General features: G+C 45.6%; 1 protein-coding gene across 1 annotated transcript in view; it reads right to left on the bottom strand.

The window, feature by feature from the left end:
* The window catches only part of PDIA5 (protein disulfide isomerase family A member 5), a 168,362-nt gene that overhangs the window by 111,586 nt on the left and 29,583 nt on the right, over positions 1–27,193 (bottom strand). The window contains exons 6-8 of the mRNA XM_088460758.1: positions 25,541–25,633; positions 25,125–25,185; positions 16,393–16,460 (exon numbers count right to left, since the gene is read on the bottom strand). Of these exons, the coding sequence (XP_088316884.1) occupies positions 16,393–16,460; positions 25,125–25,185; positions 25,541–25,633 (222 nt within the window). The remainder of the gene's footprint in view (positions 1–16,392; positions 16,461–25,124; positions 25,186–25,540; positions 25,634–27,193) is intronic.

Here is a 27,193-nt window from a genome sequence, read left to right as displayed (position 1 = left end):
TGTTGCTAACAAGTACGACAACCTTGAAAGTGGCAGAGAGAGATACCTGGGTCCATTCCACTCACTGCAGAAAGGTCAAGCAACCGGTGGAGGTACAAGGCAGAGTCGAGGCAGATAACGTAGACCTGTCAATCGCGATCTTGTTCAGGGAGAGTTAAAGACTGCCGTGAGATAACCTGAGCTAGGGAAATTTGCAGCCCACTGTTCCAGCAATGGAGTTGTGGGCTGGGTTTGTGTTCTTACTTTCTTCCACAGTTCTCATGATCCTTGTTTGGTTCGGGGGGTCCTGTTTCTGTAACGGTGGACAGATGATGGAGAGAGAGGTCGATGGTGATATTGATGGAGTGGAGTCGGCAAAAGGAGTACAAAACCAATCGGGGGAGCATCTGACCAAACCCAGTACAGTAATTGCTAAGAGATCTGTTGTTTTGGAAACTCGGAGACAGTGTGAATGTCTATTGTCTGAGGACTATTGTATTTGTGAGTTTTGTGGGTCCCTAGTCAATGAGAGATGCATCCAGCGGTGTCAGCCTAAGTATAACCCGTCTTGGGGTGGGTATCCTTTTAGGAGGATTATCATACCATGGTGGGCAAAGTTTTAAACCAAACTGACTGTTGGGTGTGCTCTCACGTGCCTCAGGGACAGCATAATGTAGGGTTAGTGCCATTCCCATTGAATGTCTCTGAGGTTGTAGAACTGCAAAGAAGGGATGCACTGGATGGAAAATTTCTTACGTCCAAACCACCCCATTTTAAGCTCCACCAGTACCAAGTAGATAGATCACTTTTATGTTTAAACACCACCAACTCCAACAAACCAGGAAGTTGGGAGGTGACTGGGAATAACCAGACTATGACCTTCTCATTAAGAGCTGATAATGAACCTATCAATTTTGAACTTTACGCTCCATTAGACTAGGTGGGAGACACTTCCGGTATAGATATACACTTAGTCCCACCAAGGTAATGGTTGGCAGAGTACCAGAAGGGTACTGTGCAGGTATTGTACAACCTAAAACATGTATTAGTCAAATGGGAAATCTGGAGTAGGATTACTTGTTAGAGAATTGTGCCTGATGATAATGATGCATTCTATCCCTTATGTACTCCCAGATGATGTGTATTTTATATGTGGAAGGAAAGCGTATAAGTGGCTCTCTCCGAGTTCCGAAGGTTTATGCTATTTGGGAAGGGTACTCCCAGAGGTTATGACCCTTACACATGATGAAATGCTTGGTATCCATAAAAACACACACCATCGCCATATCTTCATACACAGTATGAACACACAGACAAAAGAAATATGATACCTGGTGATGTACATACAGCCACACAGTTGATTAGTGAAACAACTGGCTTCAAGTTTTAGTAGCATTGGTTCCCACCAGGATCGTTCGGGGTACTCTAAATTTCAGATATATTCAAGACCTTGCTAAAGTAATAGATAATATCACCGAGATGTATGATGACACATTCACGTATACCGGTAGGGAGTTACAAGCTTATAAGAAAGAACTTGTGCAACATAGGCTAGTGTTAAATTATTTAACAACTGTCACTGGAGGGTACAGTGTAACTTTGGCCACCCAATTTGGTGTCAAGTGCTGCACGTATATCACTGATAACACTAGTGACCCCAGGGAGGTGATAGACTGGAAGATGGATGAAATTCTGCAGTTAAAATGGGAATTTCGGAAGAACCATAATGTTCATTGATTGAAGTTGAGGAAAAGGTTGAACCATGTGAAATGGTTCTCCAGTCTAGGAGAATGGGTCCAGGTACTGGTTGCTATTGTGGGTAAACTCCTGATCCTTATACTGATCGTCATCTTAGTAATTGGCTTGTGTGTCAGGTGTGTTCCTAATGTATTGAAGTGTGGAAAATGTACAAGGGCGAACAGAGAAACCGAGATGATGGTGGTGAGCAATGATATTATGGATACCAAGGTCAAGGAAGAACTGTATTACAACCTTGAATTAGAGAGTACCATCAGATGATTAAATATGAAATTGTGTGGTTATTCATAGATGTATTATTAAGGTTATTTTGAGATCCCACATCCCAGCAATGATACCTATAGATCCGCAGATGGCGTATAAGGGTTGTTCTACCTTCTTGAAACGCATTATTTAACGGTTCAGTGACCTACTTGTGTCACACGGAGTATAATCATAAATAATCCATTATCATGCATGACTACAACAGGTTAAGATCAGTGTGATAGCGTATTGTTTGCTATCAAAGGGTGGACTGTCGAAGCCGGATGGTTGGCTGAGACCTAAATTGCAAAATGAATATCTGAAGACGCCATGTTTGCGTTGTCTGGACGACGCCATCTGGCGTAGTCAGTATATCATTGTGAACAGCGCTATTTTAGCGTTGTGCACATCTGCCGTATTACTACACACTGTTAAAGTCTTTATATAATAAATGCGCACGAATACAAATATATAATTACATATTTTTAAAGACTTCATATATTCAGTGATGACAGACGAGTCTTCTGGACATGTTTGTGACAAATAATTAAGAATACACAAAGATACTGTGAGTGTTTGCTCCGCATACAGATACAGTGTGCCTGTGACAATTGAAGTATAACACAGACACTGATATACTCAGAAGGAGAGTTCTGAATGTGGATTTGGAAACAATGGTCAGACGTTTAGCTATAGTTAACAATGCTGATGTGGTTAAGTAGAACTAACAATTGTATTCTGGATAAACATAGGAAAGCCTATTGTTAAAATTGTCAGACTGTTTGCCAAAGCTTGCTCCATCTATGAACAGGACAAACTCCATTGTCTGTAATTTTTTTAGCTCAGACAGAAGTAATATTGATAGTAGCCAGTGACTGTTTGAAGCTGTATGTATGTATGTATGTATGTATGTATGTGTATATATATATATATATATATATACACACATTTATATATATATACACATTTATATACACACACACACACACACAGTCAGGTGCATAAATATTGGGACATTGACAGAAATGTTGGCCTCTATTCACCACCACATTGGCTTTGAAATGAAACAAACAAGATGTGCTTTAACTGCAGACTTTCAGATTTAATTTGAGGGTAATTACATCCAAATCAGGTGAACAGTGTAGGAATTACAACGGTTTCTATATGTGCCTCCCACTTTTTAAGGGGTCAAAAGTAATGGGACAAACTAAACAATCCTATATCTAACTTTCACTTTTTAATACTTTGTTACAAATCCTTTGCAGGCAATTACAGCCTGAAGTCTGGAATGCATAGACATCACCAGACGCTGGGTTTCATCCCTGGTGATGCTCTGCCAGGCCTCTACTGCAAATGTCTTCAGTTCCTGCTTGTTCTTGGGGCATTTTCCCTTCAGTTTTGTCTTCATCAAGTGAAATGAATGCTAAATCGGATTCAGGTCAGGGGATTGACTTGGCCATTGCATAACATTCCACTTTTTAGCCTTAAAAAACTCTTTGGTTGCTTTTGCAGTATGCTTCGGGTCATTGTCCATCTGCACTGTGAAGCGCCGTCCAATGAGTTCTGAAGCATTTGACTGAATATGAGCATATAATATTGCCCGAAACACTTCAGAATTCATTCTGCTGCTTTTGTCAGCAGTCACATCATCAATAAATACAAGGGAACCAGTTCCATTGGCAGCCATACATGCCCACGCCATGACACTACCACCACCATGCTTCACTGATGAGGTGGTATGTTTTGGATCATGAGCAGTTCCTTTCCTTCTCCATACTCTTCTCTTCCCATCACTCTGGTACAAGTTGATCTTTGTCTCATCTGTCCATAGGATGTTGTTCCAGAACTGTAATGGCTTTTTTTAGATGCTGTTTGGCAAACTCTATTCTGGTCTTCCTGTTTTTGAGACTCACCAATGGTTTACATCTTGTGGTGAACTCTCTATATTCACTTTTGTGAAGTCTTCTCTTGATTGTTGACTTTGACACATACACACCTACTTCCTGGAGAGTGTTCTTGATTTGGCCAACTGTTGTGAAGAGGTTTTTCTTCACCAGGGAAATAAATCTTCTGTCATCCACCACAGTTGTTTTCCGTGGTCTTCCGGGTCTTTTGGTGTTGCTGAGCTCTCCGATGCATTCTTTCTTTTTAAGAATGTTCCAAACAGTTGATTTGGCCACACCTAATGTTTTTGCTATTTCTCTGATTGCTTCACTGATAGTGACAGCTCTTTGAATCTCATATTGAGAGTCAACAGCAACTGATTCCAAATGCAAATGTCACACCTAGAATCAACTCCAGACCTTTTACCTGATTAATTGATAATGAAATAACGAGGGAAAAGCCCACACCTGTCCATGAAATAGCTTTTGAGTTGATAGTCCCATTACTTTTAGCCCTATAAAAAGTGGGAGGCACAGTTAGAAACCGTTCTAATTCCTACACCGTTCTCCTGATTTGGATGTAATTACCCTCAAATTAAATCTGAAAGTCTGCAGTTAAAGCACGTCTTGTTTGTTTCATTTCAAAGCCATTGTGGTGGTGAATAGATGGCCAAAATATGAAATTTCTGTCAATGTCCCAATATTTATGCACCTGACTATATATATATATATAATGTATATATTCACTTAAAACGATCGCATGTGTATCCACAATGCATGCATACATATATACAGTTGCTATTGTAAATAGAAACACATACAGCGCACCTTTTTACACTGCATGTAGACACACAACGCAAACTTGCATATAACCATAAATATACACGCACTCATAAAAGGTTCCTGCACATTATGGTTTATATTAAAGTTATTAATTATGATGTAAAATGTATGTATTTGATATTAATGGTATACAACATGATAGACATGGCATGTTTGGTACTAAACTGACACACTGTTTATTTCCAGATATCTGAATCTATCAGCGAGGGAGTCGCTTCTTGCGTTCGATGGTTATGGAATATAGGAAATTATTGGTTAGAATGTATACACTGTAATGTAGTGTCTCTATCTAGTTTAAATCAATTAAAGAAAAACAATGTAATCTGGAGAATTGGGACATACCCCTAGTGAACTGTCCTATGAACTACAGCATACTACAAAGACCAAGAACCAATGGAATGATGTTTGTCTGTCTACATTGTTGTTATCATGATTTGTTAGGGTATATAGCCTGTGTCCCGGTCCCAGTTAGTAGCCATTCTCATGGATGACCACAGACCTCAGGATTGATGACTGTATCTGGGACCGGTGCGCTTGCGTATCTATCGACTGTACCTTATGTATTTAATAATCCTTTGCGCTCATTGTTTAGATCAAAGGGCGTAATACTCTTATTGTAATAAAAACTTTTTGTGCTTTGGAATCACACTCAAAGTCTGGAAAGCAATTATTTCTTGTGCAACTTGCAACGCTAATTAACGATATTTGGGTATATAGGTTATTAGGTATTCATAGCTCATTGAGCCTGATATTAGCCTAGTGGTATGTTCTGTTTGTTTGTTTTACTCAATTTATTGCTAGCCATATTAGTGGGAGGGTGCTGGGCTTGTGAGTAATCAGTAAATTAACATGCCAGGTCTCCTACATATTGGTCATTAGTAGGCTGGAAGTGCCCTATATCAGAAGTGCACAAATCAAAAGTGCAATTTAAGATTAATACTGGCGTTAGACCGGCGTTATTAATTAGATCTACTGCTATTTCTGCTGGTGAATTGACGCATCCTTTTTATTCTTGTCATCTGCAGGTAACGGACTACAAGTCTTAGACTTTTGCTATGCTGAATATATATTGGCCAGCCTGAGAACTTAGGTAACGGACTACAAGTCTCAGACTTTTGCTGATAAGCAATGTTATTTAGCATATTACTGCACAGTATATTAGTTTGATGTTTGTGGGGTTTTTGTTTCCTTGTTATACCCCTTTTCCACATAAATTCCGGGTCTGACCCGGAGTTGGAACAAAGTTCCTATCCGGATCAGACCCGGAATTTTGCCGGCGCTGACTCGGGATATTCCAGAGTCAGCGCCGCTCACACCGCAGTCGGGTCTGCATAGACCCGGCTTTTGCGGAGTGAAAGTGGTCGCTTGGAGATGATGTCATCTCCAAGCGCCACTGAAGCCGGACCAATCGGCCGGCTAGCAGCACACTTCAGGTCATCGTGACCCGGAGTGCGCTGTTCTCACAGCAGGGTTTCACGGGCTACGCCATTCACCTCTGTCTCCCAAAGTAACATCCTCTCCACGCTATAGCAACCCTGACAATCTCATTCACATTTCTTTTATCAACTCTGTCAATCTATCCTGTGCCCTCTGGAATGCCAGATCAGTCTGTAACATACTGGCCCCCACCCATGACCTTTTCATCTCCAACTCCCTGAAACTCCTTGCCATTACTGAAACCTGGATTTTACCCTCTGACACCACTTCTCCTGCAGCTCTCTCCTATGGGGGCCTCACTTTCTCCCGCACCCCCAGGCCTGAGGGTCGCCATAGGGGTGGTGTTGGGGTCCTTCTATCCCCTGGTTACTCATACCAACTTATACCCTCAGAACAATCCCTTACATTCTCCACATTTGAAGTTCATGCTATACGCCACTTCCAACCGGTACACCTCAGAGTAGCTGTCATCTACCGTCCTCCCAGCCTCCCTCCAAGTTCCTTGACAACTTTGCTTCCTGGCTGACTCACTTTCTTTCCTCAGACCTTCCCTCTATTATCCTAGGTGACTTCAATATTCCAATTGATATCCCCACAGAATCCGCTACCTCCAAACTACTCACCCTCACTTCCTCAATTGGCCTCTCCCAATGGACCTTCTAACCCTCCCATGCATAGTGGGCATTTGCTCGATCTAGTATTCACTCACCGTTGTGATATTTCTGCCTACTCCAATTCCCCATTCCCCCTCTCTGACTATCACCTTCTCTCTTTTAACCTATCCCTCTCTCTTTCCCCTCCTCTACCTCCCAGAGCCATCACTAAACGTAACATTGAAGCTATCGACACTGCTTTCTTTTCTTCCCTACTTGACTCGCTTCTCTCCCCTATCCTCTCTTTCTCCTGCGCTGAACAAGCTGCTTCCCTATACAATGCCTCCCTTACTTCTGCTCTTGACTCTGTTGCTCCAGCGATCACTACTCACCCTCGCAAATCCACTGCAAAAATGTTCACGAACCGCCGAGCGACAGTGGCAGATTTTCTCCATTACAAATTCATGCTGTCATCCTACAGTGCTGCCCTTTCCCTCTCTAAACAGTCATATTTCAAGAATCTCATCTCCTCCCAGTCCTCAAATCCCCAGTGTCTCTGTTCCACCTTCAACTCCCTCCTCTGTCCTCGTCTCCCCTCCTTGCTCTCTGCCACTGACTTTGCTACCTATTTTACATCTAAAATTGATTCCATACTTCAGGACATCACATCCAACCAGTCTTCCAGCTCTCCACCTCCTCCTTTCTTGGATCTCCCCTCCCCATCCATTTTACTGACTCTAACATCCTTCACCATTGTGACTGGAGAGGAAGTTAAGGCCCTTATCCAGTCCTCCCCCCCTTCCATCTCTCCCCTCCACCCTATACCCTCCCGCCTCCTCCGCTACCTCTCTTCTTCTGCCTGCTCCCATCTTGCCCACCTCCTTAATCTCTCCCTCTCTTCTGGCACTGTTCCTTCTGCATTCAAGCATGCCCTTGTCTCTCCCATTCTTAAAAAACCTAACCTTGAACTAACTACCGATCAATCTCTCTCCTCCCTTTTGCCTCCAAACTCCTTGAACATATTGTCTACAACCGCCTCACCACATTTTCCTCCCACTCCCTCCTTGACCCTTTTCAGTCTGGCTTCCGTTCGCTCCACTCCACTGAAACAAAAGTCAGCAATGACCTCTTTGCTGCCAAATCCAAGGTCCACTACTCCCTGCTCATTCTCCTTGACCTCTCTGCTGCTTTTGACACTGTGGACCACCCTCTACTGCTGCATATCCTTAACTCCCTTGGTCTACGTGACACTGCTCTCTCCTGGCTGTCCTCTTACCTCTCTGACCGCTCCTTCTCTGTTTCCTCTCACAACAACTCCTCCCCACCACAGCCGCTTACAGTAGGTGTTCCCCAAGGTTCTGTTCTTGTACTTCTCCTATTCTCTCTCTATACGTCCTCTCTAGGTAAACTCATCTGCTCTTTTGACCTCCATTATCATCTCTATGCTGATGATACTCAGATCTACCTTTCCTCCCCTGACATCTCTCCCTCTCTCCTCACTCGTATCTCCAACTGTTTCTCTGCTATATCTTCCTGGATGTCCCAGCGATTTCTTAAACTTAATATGTCTAAGACTGATATGATCATCTTCTCACAGTCCTGTCGTTTCCATCTAAAACATATTTCCAGCTCTCATCCTAACTTGCTGCTACATCTTCTTTCCTCCCCGCCTACCCCATCTGTGACAATCCTGTTCGTCTGCCCCTCCCTTAAAGAATGTAAGATCTTTCGAGCAGGGCCCTCTACCCTCTTGTGCTTCTCACTACTGTAATTTAATTTATCTCTTACTCCCCACTAGGGCAACCAACACTCGGCTGATTATGTGGGCGTAAAGGTTGCTAATATAGCAATGTTTATTATACATGTCCATGTCCTGCTTTGTATTGTAAGTCACTGGTTACTTATTTGTTCATGTACTTTGTAAGGCGCTGCGGAACACTTGTGGCGCCATATAAATAAATTATAATAATGATAATAATAACTAAAGCACACCCACATAGTCGACAAATACAACTGTGCAGCACAATATCAAAGTCATCAATTCATATGGAAACTATGTTCACGATCATATCATCAAAGTAAATACAGGATTCAAAATGTGTAGAAATTGTCAAAAAACACTTAATATGTATAGGCGATACTGGTTCAACAGCCTCAATTTAAATTTGTTTAAAAACAATAATGGGAATCCATATGTGTGGAAAAAGGGTTCCTTAGTCCTTGGGGATGCATGCAAGTCTCATTGAGTATATATCCTCAAACTAAATAATGCTTCTTATTGTTCCACACGGGGCAGGTGCCAGTCTTAAGGAAACCACACTGTCTGATGTAGCCCCTAAATCTATTCGTTGGTTAGACTGCACGCTGGACCAAACTGTACATCAACTTTGGGGTGCTCCAATTAAAGGCATACAGCCCATTACATAGAAAAATCGAAGAAAAAGGGCACTCACCAGGCTTCATGCAGAAATATATTTCTTTTTATTTCAACTCACAACCATATGTGTCAACGTTTCGGTCCACCAGGACCTTTGTCAAGACCCAACAAAAGAGAACTGCGAATCACCAGGTATATAGGTGGCTGCGCGGCGATACTAACACCCGCAGACCATTTATTATTTATTTATTTATTATTAACAGTTTCTTATATAGCGCAGCATATTCCGTTGCGCTTTACAATTGGAACATTAATAGAACAAAACTGGGTAATAAAAAAACAGATATATAGGTAGGAAGGCCCTGCTTGCAAGCTTACAATCTTAAGGGAAATAGGCATTGATACACAAGGATAGGTGCTATATATTGCATTTTGGTCCAGCCAGAATGCACAGTTTCTTAGTTGGCTGCATGATCCAGTCACACAGGAATATCGACCAAATGTCATGAGGATGTGAGAGAAAGACGATGTGTGAGATTGTGTGTGGACTGTAAAAGGGGATGTAATTAGATATGGAAGCTATGAAGGTTATGTGGGAGGTTCTGGAATCTGATAAGCTTGCCTGAAGAGGTGAGTTTTCAGGGAACGCTTGAAGGATTGGAGACTAGAGGAAAGTCTTATTGTGCGAGGTAGGTTATTCCATAGAGTGGGTGCAGCGCGAAGAAAGTCCTGTAACCGTGAATGGGAGCAAGTAATGCATGGGGATGAGAGACGCAGATCTTGTGCTGAGCGGAGAGGTCGGGTTGGGAGATATTTTGAGATGAGTGAAGAGCTGTATGTTGGTGTGGTTTGGTTAATAGCCTTATGTGTAAGTGAAAGTATTTTTTATTGAATACGGTAGAAAACCGGCAACCAATGGAGGGACTGACAGAGCGGGGCAGCAGAAGAAGAACGTTTCGCAAGGAAGATAAGCCTAATGGATTGTAATGGTGATAGCCTGTTTTTGGGAAGACCAGTAAGGAGGCTATTGCAATAGTCAATGCGGGAAATAATAAGTGCATGGATTAGAGTTTTTGCAATGTCTTGTGTGAGATATGGTCGAATTTTGGATATGTTTTTTAAATGTATGTAACATGATTTTGAGACAGATTGAATATGGGGAACAAAGGACAGTTCAGAGTCAAGGATGACACCAAAGCAGCGAGCTTGTGGGGCGGGGTGGATGGTCGAGGTATCAACAGTGATAGAGAGATCAGGTTGGTAACTGTTATTGGCCGGTGGAAACATAATTAATTCTGCTTTAGAAATATTAAGTTTCAGGTGGCGAGATGACATCCTAGATGAAATGGCAGAAAGACATTCAGTGAAACGGACCAATACAGACGGAGATAAATCTGGAGAGGATAGGTAGATTTGAGTATCATCCGCATACAGATGGTACTGAAATCCAAAAGAGCGGATTAGTTTGCCAAGAGAGGTGGTATAGATTTGCGGTACTCCAACTGATAGAGGTAGTGAAGAGGAGGCAGAATCAGAAAAACGAACAGTAAAAGAGCGATCAGATAGGTAGGAAGAAAACCAAGAAAGAGCTGTGTCCTTAAGACCTAGGGATTGCAGTGTTTGTATGAGAAGAGAGTGGTCAACAGTGTCAAAAGCAGCAGAGAGATCTAGAAGAAGTAGGAGTGAGTAATGACCTTTAGCCTTGGCAGTGACCAGATCATTTACTACCTTAGTCAGTGCTGTCTCTGTGGAGTGTTGGGAATGAAAGCCAGACTGAAGTGGGTCCAATAAGTTGTGTGAGTTAAGAAAGTGTGTGAGGCGGGTGTAGACAAGTCTCTCAAGTAGCTTGGAGGGGCATGGGAGCTGGGAGATAGGACGGTAATTTGAGAGAGTATTAGGGTCAGAATTTTGTTTTTTTCAGAATGGGAGTAATCATTGCATGTTGCAATACAGATGGTGATTTGGGTGATGGAGGGGTAAGAAGCAGTTTAAATGTATTAAAAAGTCGCTTGGGGTTAGAAGCTTGAGCAGAGATTAGAGATTGGAAATATGTTTGTTTGGCAGTGTCCAGAGCAGTACGATAAGAGTAGTAGATAGTCTTATATGTGAGGAAGTCACTTACAGTATGAGACTTTCGCCACTGACGTTCAACTTTACGCGAGAGTTTTTGTAGATGCCTTGTTAAGCTAGAATGCCACGGTTGACGTCTAACTCTACGTGGTGTGTGATGGGTAGCTGGAGCTACTTCATCGAGGGCTTTTTCAAGAATCTGGTTTAGGTGTGATGCAGCAGTCTCAGGAGAAGTGAATGTAGAAATTGGTGAAAGTTGTTGTTGTAGAGAGGTAGATAGTCGTTGAAGGTTAATGGCATTAATATTTCTACGAGGTTTAGGTTTACACAAAAAAGATATAGGGCATCGTTACGCTACGATACGTCTTCCTCTCAATCCAACTCAGAGAGTGAGATAGGTGGGCATAAGCCACCTAGTGGGGTTCCTTTATTAGGGAGAGGCCACAGGGAGATAGCGGTCCCTACGTTAGACACCGATCTAGGTACCGCATTAGGAGAGAGCGCGAACAAGAAGGCGAGGACGGTGACGCCAAGCGAATTAGTACCTATATATAACCTCTCCAGTAAGCCCTTGTCTCCAGCAGAAACTGAGGTACTGTCTCTGGGACTGTCATTTGTACCCACAGTAAAAAATTATCGATTTAATTGGTCAATAGATCAGTATAAGTTCTGATACAGTCAGTGTTTTGGGCACCGAGTACATTTGACCCGCAGACTTCCAATTCCAGAATCAGAACATTTTTACGCATGGTTGAGCAGGATTTGACTATGTATACTTATAAGAGATACGACAATTTAAATCAAGCTCAAAGGCAAGCGCTACAGGCACTTATACGTAATGCTGATATCATAATAAGACAGGCGGATAAGGGTGGTGCAGTGGTCATCCAACACTGGTCGGTTTATGACTGAGGTGCAACGCCAACTGGATGACAGTAGCACCTACCTGAAAGTGATTCGCAACCCCATACATGAGATTAAAAAACAAGTTGATGCAGCGATTGATCTGGCGGTCCATCATAGGTGGTTGGATAATGGGATAGCTTCCTTCTTAAAAGTGGAATATCCCATTTGTCCAATTATATATACACTACTGAAAGTGCATAAGTCACTGGTAGATCCGCCTGGGCCTCCTGAATATCTCGGCGAAGGGATCTATATTACAACCGCTTGCGATGTTCATCGATACCTTTTTGCAGCCACATGTCACTGGAATGGGTAGTTATAGCCGAGATACGGCTGATTTTCTTGATAAAACATTGCCATTAGAAGACCTGACAAGTGACATGTGGCTGGCTACGATGGACGTTACATCATTGTACCCGGTCATATCCCAATATGGTGGTCTGGAGGTCTTGAAATCCACGTTGAATACTGGTATGCATAATTGACCCCCTATTACGTTTTTGCTTCAATTGGCTGAATTGGTTTTCAGAAAAAAACATTTTGCATATGGGAGTGACTACTATATGCAGGTAGCGGGGATGGCAATGGATTCGAACCTGTATATGGATCAATAAGAGCGTGAATATCTTTTGAGCATTTTTGGGAATAACATCTGATATTACAAACATTATATCGATGATCTTTTCTTAAATTGGAATGGTACCGAAGCCGAATTCCATGCGATGGTTATCAGCCTCAATGTGCTTGATAGCCCAATACGCTTTACGCCTCAACTTGAAAAGGAAGCAATTAATTTTCTCGATGTCACAATCTTTTTTAAGAATAATCAATTGCACTCTACACTAGATCGTAAAAGCACCGACCGCAATACATTATTGCACTCCTCTAGCCACCAACCAAGTAACCTCAAGGAGAGCCTCCCAATCTCGAAATTTATGTGAGTACTCCGTAACAACACACTAACAGATAATACAGAGAGACAACTTGAAGAAATGAGTGGACGGTTCTATGAGAGAGAGTATAAGCCGGAGACTATCCGTAGATGTTTGAAGAAGGCCCGACTCAACCATGCACAAGCTACCACTAAGACAGTCCTAGATCCCACCCGCATGCTATATACCAGTACGTATGATTTATAAGCACAATGGACCAAGAAAGCAATCCAAAGGCATTGTAGTATAATATCCACTGACAAAGCTTTTGATAAAGTCAGTAAGAAACCCCCAATGATGGCCTACAGGAGGGGCCCGAGTCTACGACAACTATTGCTACGACCTACAAGACAACCAGGTACTAATCAAACGCATTGGCTAGCTGGTGCTAAGCCGGGTTGCTTCAAGTGTGCGAATTGCATCATGTGCAGGTCAATGACTGCTGGTACAAGTTTCTCACATCCGCACAGTGGTAAAAAGATACAAATCAAGCATAAGCTATTGTGCACTATGGACTACGTAGTTTATATTCTCATTTGCCCGTGTGGGCTGTACTACATCGGGATGACGACTAGATGCTTCAAAGAGAGGATGGCAAACCATCGATCTTCCATATGTGCGGCATTGCAAAGTTCCATTTCAGATAAACCTGTGGCAAAACATTTTGTTGAATTGAGTCATCCACTCTCAACATTACGCTGCATGTTGATTGATCATGTCCCCAAACCACAAAGAGGAGGTAATAGAGAATTGTTACTAAAAAAATACGAGGCATGCTGGATTATTTACTTGGACACCGTTTCTCCCCGCGGATTAAATGAACACCATCCGTACATATATTCTTGCGGTGATTAAGTAGGGAGATATAGTGTATATTTTATTTTTTAGTCTTGTGCTCGAGTAGAGCCTATGTTTACGGAATCTACATTTGAGCATACTTGAGTAATTACATTGATGAGTCATTTGTTTATTTATGTTTACATTTTACTTACTTTTGGGTGTTTTGCACATGTTTTTAATTTTATTTTTTAAGTCTTTGATTCATTGTTAATGTTGTTTTTTTGCCTTTAGTATATTAATGGGTTTAATTGGTCCACACATTATGAGACTGTAAGTGTGTTCCAATAGAGCCGGTTTAATGCACAGCTTAATTGTCACAATGCCTGTCAGCAGTTTTGCTGGATAGTAGATATGATGGGTTACTGGTCATGTGTCACTGCCCACTAATGTGCTTAAGTATGAACCTCTATTAGCAGTTACTGCAGTGGGTTGCCTGCCGATACGCTGGATGTCCACAGCGGCCAGCATGCTGTGCTGTTGTGGATAGTTCAGCAGTGCCTATAGTCGTTCGAGATCCTGCGCGACTTCCGGGTACTGTGCGCTCCACGAGGTGGAAGCAATGGTACTTCCGGTTTCGCTGTATAAATTGAGTTCAGTAGCGTAGTTTTGGACACTGGAGTGTCCTTGTGTCCATCATTCACTGACAGGTTAGTCGGCTAGGTGCAGTGGATGTGACCCATAAAATGGTGAGATGGGTGGCATCTATGATAATGATATTCATTAGTTTCTTATGTCATTTCTGGTGTGCACTGGCCTGGTGTCCCAGGTGTAATGCATTGACAATTATGGAGTGCATTTAAACTGGCTCTGTGGGGAAGGGGGTTATGGTCTTTGGTGGCATCTGTGCAGTTCTCTTTTGTTGGGTCTTGACAAAGGTCCTGGTGGACCGAAACGTCGACACATATGGTTGTAAGTTGAAATAAAAAGAAATCTATTTTTGAATGACGCCTGGTGAGTGCCCTTTTCCTTTGATTTTTCTATGTACTGGGATATATATGCCTTTAATTGGAGCACCCCAAAGTTGATGTACAGTTTGGTCCCGTGTGCAGTCTAACCAACGTGTGTATAATATATATTTAAAATAAAGGCACACACTCAGTTGAAGTACATTAAGTGAATACACTAGGCTTGCTCAGTTTCCCTCCTCGATTAAACGTTACAATAATAAAGAGTGTCTGTCTTCTTTTACCACTATATGGAATCTCCGAGTGCCGCCTATTTTGTCTGCTATATACACACGTACATGAATCTTGCTGATCCTAATGTGGACATAACCATTGTTACATTACAACCAGTGCCGCTGTCATGTTGTGGTAAGAGAATAATTTAAAGTCCGCCAGCAGGGACACTTTACACTTCTTCTTGTGCACACGTCACATGAGATCAGTCTCTCTGCACAACAACTAATGGCCATTCTGGTAGTCCCATAACCAAAACACCATCAGTAATAAAGTACCCCCCAAGGTGCTGAATACACATAAGGTTCACAATGGACCTGTCATTAAATTTGAATAGACTATGGACCAATATATTTTCTTTTTAGGGAAAATACTATTTATATTTTCATATAGGAAGCACTGAAACAAGGACACAGATAAATCCTATCAGCTTTTAGGAAGCTTGTGTTCAGCCAGACATATCATTCCCACACATTAACATGGCAAAATGTACTTTATTCTTTATTTTAAAACAGTAAGACTCTGCCAACTTGATCTAATCTGCAAATTAGATTTAACACAACACTTGGCCGATATAGATTAATATATATATATATATATACATACATATATACATATATACATATACATATACATACATACATACTAGGGATGTGCAGGCTCGGATAGGTTCGAGTTTGCACGTGGAGTTCGGATTTTTCCCTCCAAAAAAACGGAACTCAGAACGAGGCAAAACGTCATCTTACATGGACGAACATCATCATTCCTGGTCTTTTGTCCAGGAATGATGATGTTCGTCCATGTAAGATGACGTTTTGCCTCGTTCTGAGTTCCGTTTTTTTGGAGGGAAAAATCCGAACTCCACGTGCAAACTCGAACCTATCCGAGCCTGCACATCCCTAATACATACATACACACACACACAATCCAATATGGTCTGGCACTCACACAACACAGTGAGCTGCGCCTGGTGCCCTTGTCATGCAAAGGAGCAATATGTATATAACAACGGACGTGGCACTCAGGGCTAATAAAAAGGAATGCACACACGCTGATGTATTCAACGTTTTATTCTGATATAGAATTTCGTCAGGAATGAAACGTTGAATACATCAGCGTGTGTGCATTCCTTTTTATTAGCCCTGAGTGCCGCGTCCGTTGCTATATATATATATATATATATATATATATATATATATACACACACATACATAGACACACACACGCATATATATTAAGCATGAGTCTATAAAAATGCCTTTGTTATGTTTGCATTCAAGATCACTATTAACCGGAACATTTCCTAAATCATGTTCTCTGCAGAGAGATGAGGCCTTTGCCATAATTACTCACATAAGTGCCTTTCAGTTCAGTGGCAGCCTGTTGGTAAGCTGGCATCATCTTCTTACAGACGCTGCACCCTGAGGGGGAGGACACAGTGAAACTTAAAGTGAGGGGAAGGGGCACATGGAGGTGGACAACCGTGGGCAGAGGTGATGAATAAGATGAACACTGAAAGATGGAGATAAAGCAAGCAGAAAGAGGGGAAGAAGGTAGAGGACGACCTAAAGGGAGGGGTAAATGGAGAAGACGGAGAGTGGATAATAGATGGAGGAGGAAGACAGCAGACAAGGAGGGACAGGTCGATGGAGGAAGCAGCGTGAGGAGGATCGTTTGGAGGAGGTGGGCAGTAAAAGGAGTTAGACAAATAGATGGACTGAGAAGGTGCACAGTGAGGAAGGTGGTTTGCAGACTGAGAAGGATGAGAGTGAGGTTAGGAAGAGGCTGACATTTGACAGAGTAGACAGAGGTTGGAGGATAGTGAGCGAAGTATACAAAAAGACAGATAGTGAGGGAAGATCAATGTAGGAGGAAGGAGGGGAGGTGAAGCAGGCTGGTAGATGGTGGTTGACAGTAAGGAGGGGGATAGAATGAGAAGCACAGTTAAGTGGATAAACAGAGAAGTGGACTGGCAGTGAAGCAGGGTAGACGTTGGAAATTAAGAGGGGAGTAGAAGGAAAAAAGATAATGAGGAGCAGAGGGAGGTGGAGTAGGCAGGTAGCAAGTAAGAGTAGAAAAAGTACACAGACACCGAGGAGAGGGATAGATATAGGAGGCGGGTAGCGCGGAGAGGGGTAGAAAAAAAAAGAATGACACAGTGAAGGGGGGCAATGAGGAGGGATAGTAGGAGGAAGAGGACAGTGAGAAGGGTAGACAGAGGTGGCAGACAGTGAAGGTGTAGACAGAGAGGGGAGAAAGTGAGGAAGTAGGTAGAAAAAGTAAACAGAGAGGAAGAAGTGGGAAGACGTCAGCAGTGACAGGGTAGATAGGCGATATATATCGGGGACAATAGACTGAAAGCCACACAAGGGGGACAGTGAGGATGGGTGTAGACAGAGGATGCAGGCAGATGAATGAGACAGACAGTAAAGAGGAAGGTAAATGGAGAAAGCGGACAGTAAGGTTAGGAGTAAATGGAGAAGACAGACAGTGAAGTGGGGTAGATGCAGAAGGCGGACAGTAAAAGGGGGAGTATACAAATAAAGGTGGGTATAGATGAAGGGAGCAGAAAGTGAGTAAGGCAGATGTAGGAGGTGGACAGTGGAGGGGAAAATCGATGGAGGGGGAAGGCCAAGGAGGAGAAAAGAAGAGGAGATGGACATAGACAAAGAAGGCAGACAGCGAGGACAGTATACAGTGAGGAAGGTGTAGACGGAAGAGGCAGACAGTGAAGAGGGTAAACAAAAGGAATCGAATAGTGAAAAGGGGAGTTGATGGAGAAGGCGGGTAAAAGGAAATGTATTTGGAGGAGGCAGATGATGAGTGGGGTTGACAGAGTAGACAGGCAGTGGGACATATGGAGAACATGAGTAGTGAAAAGGTAAGAAGAGGAGGCAGACATTGAGGGAGGTAAGATGCAAGAGAAATATACAGATGTTCGAAGTAGATGAGAAGACAGACAGTGAAGGCAGGAAGACGCAGAAGGCAGACAGTGAAAGGGGTAGTAGATGTAAAAGGTGGACAGTGAGGAGGGTGTAGGCAGACAGGGCAGACAGTGAGGAGGGTAGATGGAGACATTAAGTGAGTTTGTAAAGGGCAGAGGAAGCAGACATTGAGGATGGTGTAAACGATGGAGGAAGACAGTGAGGAGTGTGGCTGACAGAAAAAACAAACAGTAAGGTGAGGGGTAGATAGAGGAAGCGGGCAGAGAGGGAGGGTAGACGAAAGAGACGGTCAATGTGAATGGGAGTAAGCGGTGGAGATGGGCAGCAAAGGAGGATAGACAGATGAGGTGTACAGTGAGGCAGGTTAAACAGAGTTGGCGAACATTGAAGAGAGGCAGACAGTAAAGGGGTTAAATAGAGCAACGAAGGGACAGTGAGAAGGCATAGTTGGAAAAGGGGGTTAATCAGGAAGGGTAGACGGAGGAGGAGGACATTTAGGGGATATACAGTGAAAGGGGAATAGATGGAGAAAATATGAGATATGGTAAGAACTTACCCTTGTTATCTCTATTTCTACGAAGTCCATAGGGTTCCACAGGATACCTTGGGGGTATAGGTGTGACGTCAGTCGCAGGGCACCAAAGAGTTAAGCTTTCAGCCTCCCAGGATGCACTAGGTCCCCCTCCTATACCCCGCCCCCGGGCCAAGGCACCTCAGTTAGTTACCAAGCCACAGGCCGGAGGAGGAGAAGGAAGAGAGAGAACAAAGATCTGGACACATACAAGAATCACATTCTCACCAGAGGGAGACGGAAAACCGGTGACCAGAGCAAAGCCCATCTGCAGCACAGGTGCGACAGGGCGGGAGTCCTGTGGAACCCTATGGACTTCGTAGAAATAGAGATAACAAGGGTAAGTTCTTACCATATCTCATATTTTCTACTTCAGGGTCCATAGGGTATCCACAGGATACCTTGGGGATGTCCCAAAGCAGTATCCTTTAAGGGTGGGGACGCTCCTGTGCAGAAAGGAGAATCCGCCGCCCGAAGGAAGCATCCTGAGAGGCGAAGGTGTCAAACCTGTAATACCTCACGAAGGTATGGACAGAAGACCACGTAGCAGCCTTGCAGATCTGAACTGCCGAGGCACCACGTCGTGTTGCCCACGAAGGACCCACAGACCTAGTGGAATGAGCCTTCAGAGAAGGAGGGACCGGTAGGCCTTCATGAAGATAAGCTTCAGAAATAGCCATACGGATCCAGGCTGCCAAAGTTTGCTTTGAAGCAGGCCAACCCTTTTTACGGAAGCCATAGAGGACAAACAAAGCGTCCGACTTCCTAAACGAAGAAGTGCGGTCAACATAAGTCCTTAAGGCCCGCACAACATCCAAAGAGGCCTCTCACCCACGGAAAGACCCGGTGAGTTAAAGGCCGAAACAACTATTTCCTCGTTAACATGAAACTGGGAAACAACTTTGGGAAGAAACTCGGGCCGAGTGCGGAGCACTGCCCTGTTCCCATGAAAAACCAAGAAAGGGGGTCTACAAGAAAGAGCCCCTAACTCAGAAACACGTCTGGCCGAAGCAATAGCCAGAAGGAAAACAGTCTTAGCTGTTAGCCATTTAATATCCACTGAGCCCAGTGGTTCAAACGGCGGTCCTTGGAGAGCCCTCAGGACCACAGCCAAATCCCAAGGCGCCACAGGTGGAACAAAGGGCGGCTGAATACGGAGAACACCTTGCATAAAGGTGCGCACATCCGGGATTGTAGCAATCCTACGGTGAAACCAGACAGATAGGGCCGAAACCTGTACCTTCAAAGAAGCAAGGCGAAGCCCATGATCTAGTCCCGCTTGCAGGAAGGCGAGAATCCGAGACAGACGAAACTCCCGCGGTGCATAACCTCTCGGTCGACACCACTGGAAGAACGTATGCCACACGCGATGGTATATCCTCGCGGAAGATGGTTTCCGAGCTCGTAACATGGTACGCACCACAGAGCTGGAAAACCCCCGGGACCTCAGCATGGCCGTCTCAACAGCCACGCCGTCAAAGACAGCAGAGTCAGGTCCGGGTGAAGACAAGGACCCTGAGACAGAAGGTCCGGTCGTAGCGGCAACCGCAGAGGACTGTCCACGGACAGACCCTGAAGGTCTGAGAACCAGTGCCGTCTGGGCCACGCGGGAGCTATCAACAGGAGCGCCCCTCCTTCCTGTTTGAATTTCCGGATTACCCGTGGAAGAAGGGAGACCGGAGGGAACAGGTATGCGAACCGGAACGTCCACCGGACGGACAGAGCATCCACCAGAGACGCCCCTTCGTCTCTTGTGCGAGACCCGTACACCGGCAACTTGTTGTTGTGCCGGGACGCCATGAGGTCGATTTCTGGAAGACCCCACCTGTCCACCAGTAGTTGAAAAACGTCCGGGTGAAGGGACCATTCCCCTGGATGAACGTCCTGGCGACTTAGAAAGTCCGCCTCCCAATTTAGCACTCCCGGGATGAAGACCGCTGATATGGCCGAGAGATTGCGCTCCGCCCAAACCAGGATCCGAGAGACCTCTACGAGAGCCGCCCGACTGCGAGTTCCTCCTTGCCAGTTTATGTAGGCCACGGTGGTAGCGTTGTCCGACTGGACCTGCAACGGGTGACCCTGGAGAAACCGCTGTGCCTGCAGGAGAGCATTGAAGACCGCACGGAGTTCCAAGATATTTATTGGAAGCTCCGCTTCTGTCGGTGTCCACCTGCCCTGGAACAAGTGTGGACCCGAAACTGCTCCCTAGCCCCGAAGACTGGCGTCCGTTGTCAACAGGACCCAATTTGGGACCCAGAACGGACGTTCCTTGTTGAGGTGGGTCGTCTTTAACCACCACGCAAGGGACAGGCGAACCTCCGGGGTGAGCACAATCGTCTGGAACTTCAGAGACTGAGGCAGCCCGTTCCACTTGGACAGGATCAGGTGCTGCAGAGGTCTGGAGTGAAACTGGGCGTATTCCACCATGTCGAACACCGACACCATGGAGCCCAGTAACCTCATCGCCGAGTGTAAGGACACCCGGCGGCTGTGCAGACAACTGCGCACCCTTGACTGTAAAGCAGAGATCTTGTCCTCCGTCACGAAGATCCTTTGCTGTCCCGAGTCCAATAAGGCTCCAAGATGCAGAATCCTCCGAGACGGGATTAGAGTGGACTTCTGCCAGTTGATTAGCCAGCCGTGCCGTTGCAGCAGTGCAATGGTCAGGTCCAAGTGGTGTAACAGGAGCTCTGGAGATCCTGCCACCAATAACAGGTCGTCCAAGTACGGCAACATGCGGACTCCTTGCAGCCGCAGAGAAGCCGCCATGACCGCCATCACCTTGGTGAAAACACGTGGTGCTGTCGCCAGGCCAAAAGGTAACGCCCGAAACTGGAAGTGGTCGCTGCGGATTGCAAACCGAAGGAGCTCTTGATGGCGCAAAAGAATAGGGACATGCAGGTAAGCGTCCTGTATGTCCAATGACACCATGTAGTCCCCAAGTTCCAGCGCCAGAATGATGGACGGTAGGGTCTCCATCCGAAACTTCGGGACCCGCAAAGACTTGTTGAGTGCTTTGAGATTGAGAATCGGACGATATGACCCATTGGGTTTCTGTACCAAAAATAGATTTGAATAGAAACCCTGGCCCCTCTGGGAGAATGGAACAGGCACTATAACTCCAGCCTGGAGCATAGTGTGCAATACCTTCCGCAGCTCCGTAGCCTTGTTCCGGTCTGATGGTAGACCCGTGGTGAAGAATCGAGCCAGGGATCTGTGCCGGAAGGAGAGGGCGTACCCGTGGGAGACCACCTCCAGAACCCAAGTGTCTGTCGTAGTGAACGACCAACACCGGGAGAACTGCAGCAGGCGGCCTCCCACCCTGGGATCCCCCAAGGGGAGACCCGGACCGTCAGGCCGCAGGCTTGACATCTGGCTTGGGGGCCGGACGTCTGGTACTCCATGCCTGTTTCCGGGGCTTGACCGATTTCTTAGGGCCAGCCTGTCGAGGAAACGACTGTGGTTTGGGCCTGCCCTGGGCCCTAGATGACCGAAAGGACGATGGTCCAGAACCAGAAGGAGCAGCGGCCGACGGGAGACAAGCAGATTTGGCTGCCGCCAGAGTGGCCACAATCTTATCCAGATCCGGACCGAAGAGAACTTCTCCGGTAAACGGCAACGCTGCCAGACCTTTCTTGGAATCTGCGTCCGCCTTCCAGGATCGCAGCCACAAGGTGCGACGAGCAGCTACCGCTGCTGAAGAAATTCTAGACACCAGAGTACTAATGTCTAGAGCCGCCTCGTTGATGTATGTGGCCGAATCACGGAGATTGCCAATCAACTCCGCCTGTTCGGCCGGACAGTCTGATTCAAAAGAAGCCTCTAATGAATCCGCCCAGCGCTCCATCGCTCTGGCAACCCAGCAAATGGCCATAGCCGGCCGTGCTGCCCCCCCTGCAAGGGAATAAGCGGACTTCAGGCAGATTTCTACCTTGCGGTCCGTAGCATCCTTAAGGGAGGACATGGATGGCATCGGCAATGTGGCACTACGGACAAGACGGGTCACGTGAGAATCCACCTGTGGAGGGGATTCCCACTTAGCAAAATAATTATCCGCGAACGGATAAGCCACCGCCAGGCGTCTCTGCGGCTGGTATCTTTTGCCAGGTTATTTCCACGCCTCCTCTACATGGTCCACCAACTGACCCGAAAGAGGAAAGACTGTGGCATCGCCCTTCACATCTTTGAAAAAGGCATACTTAGATTTAGCCGCTGGGGGAACTTCGTCCTCAATCACCAAGGCTGTGCGGACCGCCCGAATAAGTCCAGGAATATATACTTTGGACTTAGCATCAGCGTCCTTAGTATGGAGAGGTTCCTGATCATAAGGATCCAGAATCTCCCCATCATCAGACGTCCCTTCGTCATCCTCATAAGGAGCGGACAGAGACGCCACCGGCCTTTTAAGAGGCCGCATCACAGACTCCCCTTGCAACACATCCGACAAGTGCTGTACAGAACTCGTCAGGGAGTTAACCCACGCTGGCTCCTGAGAACCCGGGAGCGGGGAAATAGGGAGACTGTGGGGTACCACCAATTGTCGTGGGAACCCCTGCATGGGTGACGACACCACAGACTGCTGGGACAAACCCATCGGAGTAAACGCGGGCTGTGGAGCTAACTGGCCCACTAAAGCTGTTATCACCTGAGCGAAACAAGCCCAGGGCGGCTCCTGTACCGGTGCTGTAACCGTAAGTGGCCGCGCCATGGACAAACACTGCCGGCAAAGGCCCTCCGCGCTACCCTCCCCCTCCGCTAACGGTACTTTGCACGTGGTACACTGTAGCCGGAGGGGAAAATCACTTTCAGACATGATGGCACCACGTATGTGACCTCTCTCACCAATTAAGTATTAAATAGGTGAGAGACCACCCTGCAGCACCGCACCGCAAGGGCTTTAGCAGAAAGAACAGGGACAGTAATAAAGCTGACAGTTTAGAGAAGAAAAGTTACAGGCAGCGCTAGCACAGTCACATACAATGCAGAGAAATAACAATTCCTGCACTAACAGCGCTGATCACTCAACTACACAGACACAGGGCCTGGTAGGACACAGCGCTGCATACACAGACCTGAGCCACAGCGGAGGAGAGGTATGCGGGGGGACCCAGACCACGATGCTTCCTTCCAGACTTCCAGCAGCGTTCACCATGCATTGCAGAGAAGATGGCCGCCGAGGAGCAGAGAGAAGCTGGCCTGGGGGAGGAGCGCTGACACAGGACCAGTCAGCACAGTGCAGAGAGGGCTGTGTGCAGCGGGGGAGGCGCCGGCTGTGAGACAGGGAAGGCGCGCTCCCCTGGCATGCATTTAACCCCTGGGACGCCGCAGCGCTACCGCTCTGCTGCGGTCCGCTGTCCCAGGGGGTAGTGGAAAGCGCAGGTTCAGTACCTGGCTCCACGCTGCAGCCAGTCCCCAGGGAGCCCCCTGCCTGGGGACTTAGGACCATTTGACCAGCGGGGACCCACCGCGGGACACCGCTGCTTACCTTTGTCCCCCTTGTATCCGGCCATGGTCCGGAACATCTGGGGTCACCGCTAGCTGTGACCCCAGATGCTCACCAGCATCCCCGGATCGGTACCGGCGGGGGTGTAGGGAAGACAGCATGGGAGTCAGGACTGACTGTCCATGCTGTACATCCAGATGTGCAGCCACAGCTGCACTGAAGAAAGCTTCAGGGGCTCTTCTAGCCCCCACTCCGACAGGTGCACCCGACGCCGGCCGGGCACCAAACTAAACTGGGGTGCCTTGGCCCGGGGGCGGGGTATAGGAGGGGGACCTAGTGCATCCTGGGAGGCTGAAAGCTTAACTCTTTGGTGCCCTGCGACTGACGTCACACCTATACCCCCAAGGTATCCTGTGGATACCCTATGGACCCTGAAGTAGAAATTGAATAGAGAGGAGGGATTAGATGCAAATTGGGACAGTCAAGGGGCAGATAGAGAAGGGGGGGCAGTTAGAGGGTAGATGGAGAAAGGGGTCAGTTACGGGAGGTAGAGAGAAGATGGATGATTATTTAACATTTGAAGAAGAAAGGATATGACAATAAAAGGAGATATGGAAATAAAGAGTGAGGTGGAGGGGATACGAGAAAAGTCAGCCAATAAACTAGAAAAGACTGAAAATACAGAAGCTGTGACCAAAGATAATTACAGGGTGAAGTAGAACCAGGAAACTATATATGTGATTGTCCTTCATAATGTATGTCACTGTTCTGCAGACAGCACAATAGACTCTGGTCTCGGAGAGTTGCTCAGAGGAACATTGCATGATGTATGAGGTGCCCTGTGTATGGCTTTGTTTGCTTCAGATAACCACAGACACTGATTAATAAGGTAAGAATATTCTCCTAGAACTCCTGCTTTAACTCCATTTACTGTAAATGAACGTATGGAGCATAGCCCAGTGTTAAAGGCACACTGGTTGATAAAGGGTTAAAGGAAAGCAAAATGTTCAGTAGTATATTTGTGCTGTAGGCATGGACACATTTCTTGATTTTTCCAGGTAAACGCACAATGGTGGAAGTTGCAACAATATCCAGGAGCTATTGTCAATTGGGAAGGGTCACTCACATGGTGCGTAAAACATCATGAGCAGCGGGCGGTCTTCTTTCTTCAAGAGCTTCAGGAAATCCTGCAACAAGTGAGGCAGAGGTTATGAGTGCGTACCCCAAAATTTTGCACAATGTTCCAATATGTGAACTGTCCATTTAAAATCGTGCTTACTGTATAGAAGGTATACATCAATAAATACTACAAAAGATAATAAGTACATTGCACATCACCTTAGATATCCCATATAAGTCAAATAACAGAACTCTTCTACTCTATAGAAACGTGTGCATTACTCTTTATATAGCCTACATTAAAGGTATATTATCCATTATATATTTTATATTAATGTTGGCAGGCTGTTTTTAAATGTATATTTAGGATCCCGGGTTTGTGCAATACATGGTAAACTGTCTCAGTACTGATGGGGTACAAACCTTTTCACTATCAATATGAACAATGTCTTTGGCTTCAGGATTTTCCTCCCACAGCGGTGCTCCCTCTGGATCTTTTAGAAACGCCACCATGGACTGTAGACAGAAAGAAAATCAGGGCTAAGGAACTGGCAGCCAACTTCTGAGTGGGTAGATAGTTAAAGTTATAGTAGACTTGCCTAGATAGGTCCTTTTTTTCGAGGTCCATAGGGTCCACAGGGATACCATGGGGAACTTATGGTTGGAAGACCAGGCACCAAACAGTTAAAGCTTCTGCTCCCAGAATTCTCCTGGTCCTTCCCCATATATACACCGCCCCTAGCCATTAGGACTGCAGTTTAGTTAACATGCCTCAAGGCAGGAGAAGGAAAAGAGGAGAAGGAAGAACAATTGTACACCAGAAACACTCTTACATAAGATGAGGGAATCTGTAACCGAAAGAATATAACCCAATGAAGCCAGGTGCGTCAGGGTGGGTGCCCTGTGGACCCTATGGTCTTCGAAGAAAGGAGTTATCTAGGTAAGTCTACCATAACTCTAATGTTCTTCTTCGGGGTCCATAGGGATCCACAGGAATACCATTGGGATGTACTAAAGCAGTTTCCCTAGGGTGGGGGACGCTCCTAAGCAGAAAGGAGAACTTGTCGCCTAAAGGAAGCTTCCTGAGAGGCAAAAGTATCAAAAGCATAAAACCTAAGAAAGGTGTGGACAGAAGACAATGTGGCTGCCTTACACAATTGCTCAGCAGAAGTAAAACGCCCAAGACGGCCCTACAGACCAAGTAGAATGTGCTGTCACCGTGCTTGGGACAAGGAGATCAGCCTGTGTGTACACCTGAGAGATAGTCATGCATAGCCATCTCGCCAGAGTCTGCTTATTAGCTGCCCATCCTCGTTTGTGAAAACCATATAACACAAAAAGAGCATCTGATTTTCTAACAGAGTTTGTACGCTCCACACAGATACGGAGAGCACGAACCATATCCAGGAATATTTCACCTACAGAAAGATCTGAAGACTGAAAAAACTGGAACCACAATTTCTTCATTCACATGAAGACGGAATACTAACTTAGAAAGTAACCCTTCCCGTGTGTGCAGGACAGCTCTAACCTGGTTAAAAACATAAAAAAATGGGGAGCAACAATAAAGTGCTACCAAATCAGAGACTCTGCGTGCAGAAGAGATAGCGAGGAGAAAAAAATGTCCTCGCTGTCAACCTCTTCCAATCTACAGAGTCCAGAGGTTCCAATGGGGGAGCTTGTAGCCCCTTGAGAACCAAAGGTTAATCCCACTGTGCTACCGGTGGTACAAAAGGTCGCTAAACTCAGAGAACCCCCTGAAAAAAAGAATTCTAACATCCGGCAAAGAAGCAATTCTCTTCTGGAACCAGACTGACAGCGCAGAAACCTGCGCTCCCAGGGTGGCTAGGGAGAGACAAAAGTCTAATCCAGCCTAGAAAAAATAAGTACTAAAGTACTAAAACCTAAAAAACTTTCTTGTGGGAACACCTAACAGAATGCCATACTCTTTAACAGATGCGGCCAGAGGAAGGATTTCGTGCCCTAAACATCATTTAAATCACAGAGCTGGAGAAACCTTTGGCTCTTAAGATGGAAGCCTTAAGAGCCACCCCGTCAAGTACAGATGAGTTAAGT

Source organism: Taudactylus pleione, unplaced genomic scaffold (genome assembly GCF_031769625.1).
Source record: "Taudactylus pleione unplaced genomic scaffold, aTauple2 ptg000977l, whole genome shotgun sequence".
NCBI lineage: Eukaryota > Metazoa > Chordata > Amphibia > Anura > Myobatrachidae > Taudactylus > Taudactylus pleione.
This window is presented reverse-complemented; position numbering and strand designations above follow the sequence as displayed.